The 9,320-nt window shown below is 46.6% G+C and overlaps 1 protein-coding gene across 1 annotated transcript in view; it reads left to right on the plus strand.

Moving 5' to 3' along the window:
- SORD (sorbitol dehydrogenase) overlaps positions 1-8,516 on the plus strand; it is a 34,030-nt gene extending 25,514 nt beyond the window's left edge. The window contains exons 6-9 of the mRNA XM_072808220.1: positions 1,380-1,445; positions 2,660-2,835; positions 6,056-6,177; positions 7,072-8,516. Coding sequence (XP_072664321.1) covers positions 1,380-1,445; positions 2,660-2,835; positions 6,056-6,177; positions 7,072-7,237 — 530 coding nt within the window. The 3' untranslated portion in view covers positions 7,238-8,516. The remainder of the gene's footprint in view (positions 1-1,379; positions 1,446-2,659; positions 2,836-6,055; positions 6,178-7,071) is intronic.
- The last annotated feature ends 804 nt before the right edge of the window (positions 8,517-9,320 follow it).

The raw sequence follows: 9,320 nt of genomic DNA on the forward strand, positions 1-9,320 counted from the left end.
TCTTTGTGTGTTTCATTTATTACACTTAGCATAGTGCCCTCAAAGTCCATCCATGTTGTCACAAACGGCAAGGTTTTCCTTTGTGGCTGAATAATATTCCACTGTGTACATACATACCACATTTTCTTTGTATGTTCATCCATGGAGGGACAATTAAGTTGTTTCCATATCTTGGCTATTGTAAATAATGGTGCAATGAACATGAGGGTGCATTTATCTTTTTGAGTTAGTGTTTTTCCATTTCCTTCAAATAAATATCCAGAAATGGAATTATTGGATCATATGGTATTTCTATTTTTAATTTTGTGAAGAATCTCCATATTGTTATATGTGTTTTGGATATTAAACCCTTAATCAGATATATGATTTGCAAATATTTTCTCTTATTTTGGTAGGTTGCCTCTTTCATTTTGTTGATGGTTTTCTTGGCTGTGTGGAAGCTTTTTAGTTTGATGTGGTCTCGCATGTTTATTTTTGCTTTTATTAGAAAACGTTTGCCTTTAGTGTCAAATCCAAAAAATCGTGTTGAGGCTGATGTCAAGGAGCCTATGGCCTATGTTCTCTTCTAGGAGTTTTATGGTTTTAGGTCTTGACGTTCAAGTCTTTAATCCATTTTGAGTTAGTCCTCATACACATCTTCATTACTGATTTTGACATGGCCAAATAAGTGACTGCAGGGTTTTCCAAGAGAGGTGGTGGGCATAGAACAGACTTGCCTCAATGAGCTAACAGAGTATAGTATTCAGGTGATATATATCTTTTAAATCTGCATAAGTAATACCTTATTGACATAGAAAAAAAAGTCACATATCCCACATGTATACATACATGCAGAGAAATTCACCCCTAGTTCCATCACCTATCAGCCAGAGAGAATCACTGTAAATATTTTGATGTAGAATCTTTCAGGTTTTTTTTTTTTTTTAATAGATCATGCTTAACCTACTTTTTTACCTACTCATTTTTTTTTTTAAAGAGAAATCACTATGTTATGAACATCTTTCCATGACACTAGAGAGAACAGGACAATGTATCCAGACCTTGTAAGACATCTTATTCTCTTAACAAATATGTTTCCTTGAGCCCTCTGGTTCTTTGACATTATCCCCAAGCAGTGTCCAAGAGTAAATGGAAAATTTCTAGCTCTGAGGTCTGAGAGAATTAGTGGAGCTCAGCACTAGGAGCAAAATTTCATGTAGAGAACAGTTCTTTGTGCATTCACTTATGCGTTCAAATAGTTGTTAGGTTCTCACTATGTGTCAGGCACAGGGATAGATAGATGATAGAGGTTCACAAAAGATGTGGTTCATGTCTATGGGCAAGGGGGAGAGCTGATGTTTAATATTTCACAAACATCTCCCATTTCCTTCTTTATTTAGGGCCGATTGGACTGGTCACTCTGATTGTGGCCAAGGCAATGGGTGCAGGTCAAGTGCTGGTGACTGGTAAGAAGGTTTTCTTTTTAAATCTCCTTGAAGAGGGAGGCCCCTGATTGGCTCATTCAGTTTAGTATCTGCCTTCAGCTCAGTTCATGATCTCAGGATCCTGGGATCCAGCCCCACATTGGGCTTACTGCTCAGCAGGGACTCTACTTCTCCCTCTCTCTCTGCCACTCCCCCTGCTTATGTGCTCTCTCTCTTTCTCTCTCTCTCTTTCTCTCTCTCTCTCAAAAAAAGTCTCTTTGAAAAGGGAACAGCTGGGCTACAGTTTAGGGCAAGGGCATGAGAACTATTTCCTTCTTGGGGTACTGGGTTTCCTAAAGGGGTTCCTCTTCTTTTCTCCTGGGTTCCAGGGTTGAAAAGCCCACCCAGGGGATGACCAACTCAGGGCTCAGGAGGAGACTCTTTTGAAACTTCTGGGAGAGGGTGGATGCTATGGAGAAGAGGAACTGGATCTCTGTGTGGACCTCAGATGCCCCTACTGCTCACTTGGTTCTAAGGCTTAGCCCTTGATCCATTTGACTAAACCCAGAAGACAAAGAAGGTGTGCTTGTGTGTGTGTGGAGTTAGTGGGAGGTATATGTTTATAAAAGGGTGTTTGTTTGTGAGGTGTGTGGTAAGGGTATGTATGAGGAGAGTTTATCTGTAGTAGCATGTGTGATAAGTGTAGAAGCATGTAAGGTATAGAAGAAAGCTGTATGTGTGTGTGTACATAGAAGGCTTCTGTGAAAGAGAATGTGTGTGTGTGTGTGTAAAGGTTTCTGAGAGTGTGGGTGTGGGTAAGTATGTAGAATTGTATGGAGTGTGTATAAAGGTGAATAGGGGTCTAGGAGAGTGTGTTTTGTGTGCAAAGAAAGTATCAGAGTGTGCATAGAGGGTATTGGAAAGCGTATGAGGAGCAGGTAACTTTCAGAGAGATTGCGTGTGTGTATTTAGCTCTGTGGTGTGTATAGAGGTGTGTAAGGGTGTAGAACAGTGTGAATGTTTGAGAAGTGATCTGAGTGAGAGATGGGGAGGGAGAGAGAGAGAGAGAGAGAGAGAGAGAGTGCAGCTGCATGGTATGAAGAGAGTGTGTGAAGTATAGAGAGTATGTGTGATGGACTCATTGACACCACCCACAACACTGGGGCTTCACTACCATTAAAACCTGCACCTCCACCGTTTTCTCCCTAATCCACCATCCAGCTCTTAGTTTGAAAGAAACTTTTGTTCAATTTTAGATCTGTCTGCCTCTCGGTTGTCTAAAGCCAAGGAAGTTGGGGCTGATATCGTCCTCCAGATCTCCAAGGAGAGCCCTAAGGAAATAGCCAGTAAAGTGGAAGATATGCTGGGGTGCAAGCCAGAAGCGACCATCGAGTGCACAGGGGTGGAGTCCGCCATCCAGTCAGGCATCTATGTGAGTTGGATGAGGGTAGCTGAAGCTGGTGGGCAGTTCCACAAGGAGGCAGCAATAAGGAGTGCTGGGATCTAGTGTCTCTACTAATATACTATGTGACCCCCAGGCCAAATGAGGTAATCTGGGTATTTCTGGGTTTTGTTTGTTTGTTTGATCTCACTTGCCTAGCTAGCATCCTTCCTTATCAGGTCATTGTCATGCTTAAATGAGATAACAAGTGTATATGGCCCTTGGAAGATGTTAAGAGGCCACCCCCTTAAAATGATCGTATCTGTGATCATAAAAGCAATCCTCTTGGTAAAAAGATCAACAGGAGGAATGGGGAACCATGCCTTCGTTGTGTATGGGAAATCCCTATCTTCTTCTTTTATTGAGGAAAACTACAATCTTTGAGTCATTGATACAAAGTAACAGCCATTAATTTAGTTAGTCACAAAGGTGGGGTGATTTTTCAGGCTCCTCCTGTTGTCTCCCAGACCTAGGAGTGGGTAAGCTGCCAGCACCTGATTTACCCCTCAGGGACCCACCCATAATTTATGGGAAGTTGGGGGACACAGGGGTGGGGAGTGGCATGGATGGATCCAAGTATGAGGAAAAGAGGGGAGAAAGAAGACATTCTAGGTTGCAGCCCTATCATGTGTTGGGTCTTCTGCTGGCTGCTTTATTTTTTGTTTTTTTGTTTTGTTTTGTTTTTTTGTTTTTGTTTTATTGGAGTTCAATTTGCCAACATATAGCGTATCACCCAGTCTGCTGGCTGCTTTGTAAATGTGATGCCAGATTTGCACGATAGCCACAAGACCAGTTATCATTTTCCACATTTTACTGCAGGAGGCATGGTGACTTGCCTTTGACCACACTGCTCCAATGCCTGAGCTTTTCTTACTCTGCTGCTTAGGAGAGAAGGGAAGAAGGGGACAAGAAGCCAGCGGGCAACCATACTAGAATGGGAGGGACTGGGCTGAGGAGAGTGGTGGTGGCAGCTGACCTCCCCAGGCACTCCTGCCTCGCCTCCCACACTGCTGTCCTACAACAGCTTGGGCTTCCTCCTTCCTTCTGAGTCACAGCTGGGTCATGCAAAAGGACACTTTGGCACCACGCAAGACCTTCTGGGGAAAGCCGACCTGGTATCCTGGCAGAATGGCCTAGCCACTTTCCTACCAGGATGCCCATGGCATCAGGGGTGAGGAAGTGGTGAGACAAGGGAAGAACAGGTGTCACTTTTGCTCTGTCCTAAGTTCCAGCTGGGGCTTGCCCACCCTCTGCTCCACTGTCAGAGATAACAGTTGCCTTGTGGCAAGGGGGAAAAAGAAACCAAAACTCAGAGGGTTATGAGTCTGTATGTGATCAATTGACCAGTGACATGTCTTGGGCACCTGCTGTGTCCTGGGTTTGTGCCAAGGACCTTGAGGGCTATGATGCATAAGCTATATCTACTTGTCTTCAAGTTGTTGGCAGTCAGTGACCCCCACTCCACAGATAGGTGGTAAAAGACATGGCTTCATAATGCAAGACTTTTTCTCCTCTTCTCCACTGCCTAGAGAGCATTGGGAACAGCTGGCATCTGTCTCCTGTTGATGGTGGGGGCCCAGTTGCCAGGCTACCTGTGGTGGGTGCAGAGGTAAAGGTGACCCAAAGGGCCTCTGTAAGCCTGAAGCGAGTACCTCTCCTGAGTGGGGAGTGGAGCCATTATGCATGACAGATGCTGTAGAATGCTGCAGGCCACCCCACCAGTGGGCAGGTTAGGAGGAGGCACCTTCCATGGACATACCTGAGGGTCACTTTCCTACCAGGTTTGTGACTAGAAAATGTTTGAGAGGAGACGTGGCAAATGCTTAGGGTAGAATTCATGTCCTCTTGGTGCAGAGGTCACACCCACAAAACAATGGTCAGGTAGTCCAAGCATTCCTTTGCCTGTGATCAGCAAACTGCTGGCCTCCTGGCACTTTGGGATGGCCAGTTTGGCAGTGTTCCTCCTCCTTCTCACTAGCTGGAGAGGAAATGCTGATGGGGAAACATTTCTTCTGAGACAATTTCTCACTCGAGTTTTCAGTGGCTCAGTCACCACTTTGACCCCACCCCACCTTTTCTAGTGGGGAGAGAGCCTCCCCCCTTACCAACAGTGTTCATAAGTCACAGGTGGTTTGTAAGTGACTCTATGCTTCACTAAAAACAGAAAATGTGCCAAACAATGAGCCCGACCTGGCACTGAGCACTATGTTAGGCCAGCCGCCCTGCTGAGGAAGCTGGTTGAGAGGGTCCCACTGCTCAAAGGTGTAAATTGCAGTCACCCCCATGCTGCAGGCCTCTCTTCATGGTGTATCCTTCCCCTCAGAGATAGAGATTGAGGTGTGTGCCTCTTTGCAGTTCCACTGGTGAAACTTAGAATGGTTCCAGTAAGTGCTTGCTGCTGCTGACTATCATGAAAACTGAGGCAAATGAACAATTTTTTGCCTCTCACAACTCTGACCACAGTGATCCTCAAAAATCCCTGGAGCAGGCAACAACACTCATGTGGAATCATGTGGAGATTATCAGGAGAAATTTCAGTGTCTGGCCCACTCCAAGGAGGGAACTGGTAAAGCAGGTAGATGCGCAAGGAAGACAAAATCCATTATGACCGATGATACTATTGAAAGGAATGCCTCTGGGACGGAAATATTTCTCAGTCCCAGCCAGCTTGCATGTATAAGGCAATGTTCAAGCCATAGAATTCTAATGGCCTCTCCATTTGTATGCAGTTGGTAGTTTCCTCACCAAGAGGGTGGTTCCTGAGAGGTTTGACAGAGTCTGTCTTTTGTGGCATTGACATTCTGGAGGAGGGTGCTGAGATAAGGAGGTACCTGAGCCAACACCGGGTACTGAATTAGTAAAAGCTTTGAGAGATGTTCAGGGGCTGAAGATTAACCTTGTTTGTTGGCGAGATTCTTACTGGGGTCTGGAGAAACTTGGCTATTGCCTAGGATCTTGTGGGACAGTGGAAGGTACTCCCACTATGCCTGTTCCTCCACTGGTAAAGTTTATCATTTCAGGATCTCAAGGGAGGATAACTCTGCTGCTCTGTTAAGTTTGGACGCATGTGGAAGAGTTTGATGGTAGAGAAAGAACCGTATTCTCTGGAATATCTGGCTACTTACCGGAGGCGAATGACAGAAGTCATTTTGAATGGAGAAGCCTGCACTTTCTGATCTTCTGGGTTATCTTGTTCATATCTCCCCTCCAGGCTACTCGTGCTGGGGGGACCCTGGTGCTCGTAGGGCTGGGCTCCGAGATGACCACGGTGCCCCTAACACACGCAAGCACCCGGGAGGTGGATATCAAGGGCGTGTTTCGATATTGCAACACGTGAGTATGCTGTGGGTGAGCCGCACAGGGTGGTAAGCGGCCTGCAAGACCCCTGCATGGCCTCTGGGAGCAAGAGTCTCTCCTGTTTATTCATGAGGAGCACTCCTCTAGCCACACTGGCAGCCACATGTTATGGTAGGCATCTAAGGAGAGAGCATCACTCCTGGTTAAAAAACAGGAGGGCAGAGGGAATAGGGGGAGTGGGGGGTGGTGGGGTATTGAAGCATGTTTTTCTTGGTGGTCTGCCCCTCATCACACAGGCCCTCTCTTTTTCATTTCTTCAAGTGGCTGGCTCTTCATTTTCCCCCTTTAAAGGGAAGAAGGAGGGAAAGGGGGACAGCAGCAAGAACTTAAGTCCCTTAGTTTCCACCCCAGGGCCCACCCTGGGTAATGAGAGGGTCTTAGTTCACCCCACCTCATGTTGTGTGGCTCTAGCCCCTCCCCAACCGGGGAAACTTCCCAGGACCATCTTCCACACCAGTGTCCCTTCTCCCACCTTTACGATCTGTGGCTATTCCCTCAGCAGAGTGCCCTTTCCCCATAAGCTCTTGCCAAGCCATGCTGCAACGAGATATGGATGAATTATCCTGGGCTGCCTCTCTGAGTCTTATCTGCCTTTTCACAGTGGCTTCTATCTGCCTTATGCCTTCATGCCAAAGGAATTCTAGGCTTCAAGATAGACATTGCAGAGGGGTGGAGGCCTTTGGGAACAGACTCCATACTCCCAGATTGCAAGCCATAAGGTCACTTCTATCATTGCTTGTTTGTAGAATAGACCTTGTAGAACCACAGCACTATAAATAATCACGACCAGGCCTATCTCGAGCTTGGCAGTTTGGGGGATCTGGTTCTTTCCTCCTGTAGGTTGAATGTATCACTTGTGATCTTTTACAGGTGGCCGATGGCAATTTCAATGCTTGCGTCCAAGGCTGTGAATGTAAAGCCCTTAGTTACTCATAGGTTTCCTCTGGAGAAAGCTCTGGAGGCCTTTGAAACAGCCAGAAAGGGAACGGGGTTGAAAGTCATGCTCAAGTGCGACCCCAACGACCAGAATCCCTAATATTAATTGGGCTCTGCCCTCATCCTCCCACCCCCACACAGAGCCAGTATCTCAGGGCAGGTGGGCTTTGATGCAGAAGTTTCTTTTGAGTAGCAGAAATAATTAAAATAATTCATTATAAGCAGAGAGCCTTACACAGAGGAATTGGTGTGCCTTAAAAACACAGTAGGGAGAGTTTGGGGGAATTTGCAGCCAGAGTGACCTACTCATCCAGAGCAAAGTTCAGCAAATGGAGCCAGGTTAGGCAGGTGCTGGGAACTCCCCTTCTTCCTGGAGTGCCTAAATCAGGAAAGAAATCTGCCCCTTGGGTTCCTGGTTCCACTGTGACTGGCCAGTTGGGGGGTGGGAGCTAAATTATGAAGAGATAACTTTATCCAGACTTGACTGGCACAGAAATTGATTTTCACGAAAACCTCAGTTTGTGACATGAATGTGTCAGCCATTTTTAGAGCACAGTGTTTCTAGATATAAGTGCTATTTAGTTTGATGATAAAAGGAGACTTTAAGGGACTGACCTTCTTGGGTCTAGGATAAGTTTTAAGTCAATTTAAAAAAACCCACGAACTGAAATCCCACATGAGGGCCAACCAGCTTGCACATCCTCCAAAGGTAGAAATAGGGAAGTTCTCAGTACAGCTTGAAGATTGCCTCTTCTTCAACTCCTGAGAACTGTGTAACCTAAACTGTCTTCCCAACACCCCCCTCCCCCCACCAACCCATCTGCAGATTCAGAGGCAGTCACCTGGGGGGGGGGTTCCTTTGTCGCTAGGCAACCAGGAGGCTCCTTCCTCAGGGCAGCAGTCAAGGGGAGTCCTCCTGGGAGACCTGCCCAGGAGGGTTTGGCCAGTGTACCTGTCCTCCCCCTCCAGCCCCAGGCTTAGCATTCCCTTCACCCTCCCTGATGATGATGATAGGCAATTCCATTTATTTCTGATCATTATAAACAGAAATCCCTCCTCCTTACCTGTTAACACTCTTGTTATCTTTTCTCTTGGAATGATCTTTCCAATTGTATTTTAATCGTGGAGCTTTCCTCTGTAAACACGATTTGGGTCCAAATCACTTTATGCGCATTTGTGACTTTGAGATTATTAGTCAAGAATGAGGATATTACAGCTGTGACTTAACTTGGGTTGCAGCCTTTTAATCCTTGCCTTCAGCTGGGAGTGGAGGGTGAGTTTGAAGAGGCTCTGGCTTTCTTGTGACTGGGGAGAGCTGTGACCAATGCTTGGAATTCCTCAAACTGCTTTGGGTAATAAATTGTCCTTGTGGTGCCTGACTGTTGCCGCCTGTTTGTCTCCTTTTGAGGGGGGAATGGACTCTGGTTACTTATTTCATAAAGGGAAGGAGCCAGGATTTTTTTTTTTTTTTTTTTTGGAGCCAGGATTTTTTAAAGGGACACATGTCTGCATCAAATATAATTTCATTAACCACTGGAAATTTATGTTAATGATCTCCAAACCTCACAAGCAAGCTAAATGCACAGGATTATTTTACAGCTGGGAAATGGAGAAATTAAGTACGTTGTTCAAGGTCACCCACTGCTTTCCCTCTCTCGTGTTATCTCTGGAGCAGGGTGGGGGAGGCTGGAGATGTGACCGCTCAGCAGCAACACAGCCCACTTGTGGGACTGTCCCACTTCCTTCTCGAGTCCTGCTTCACTCCAGGGTCAGACTTGCGGGCTGCCTCGCCTTCAAGCCCCTCCCAGCATTGTGGTGCCCTGAGTGAGTTCTTGAATGTGGAATGAGGCCTTCCCCCTCTAGAAGGAAGGCTTCCAACAGAAATGCCCCTGAGGGAAGTGGATTCTCTGTTAAATTCACAAGTAGCCCCTTTCCCTTTGATTGTGGTTTGTTAGAGGGAGAAGGCCACTGAGCTGGACAGGGACTTGGGAGCTACAGAGGGGATCCTGGAAAGGTGGGGCTACCAAGGACAAACACCTGCCACGGATCTGACAGTCGTCTGGGGCTGGATCTTCTCAAGTCGGTAGCCCGCAGTCTGTCTCCCCGTGCGCCACCAGCGGGGCTTCGAGCTGCTGCCATGGGGCAGTTCTGAAGAGCGGACAGCCTGATGGAAAACAGTTCAG

This window comes from Canis lupus, chromosome 32 (genome assembly GCF_048164855.1).
Source record: "Canis lupus baileyi chromosome 32, mCanLup2.hap1, whole genome shotgun sequence".
NCBI lineage: Eukaryota > Metazoa > Chordata > Mammalia > Carnivora > Canidae > Canis > Canis lupus.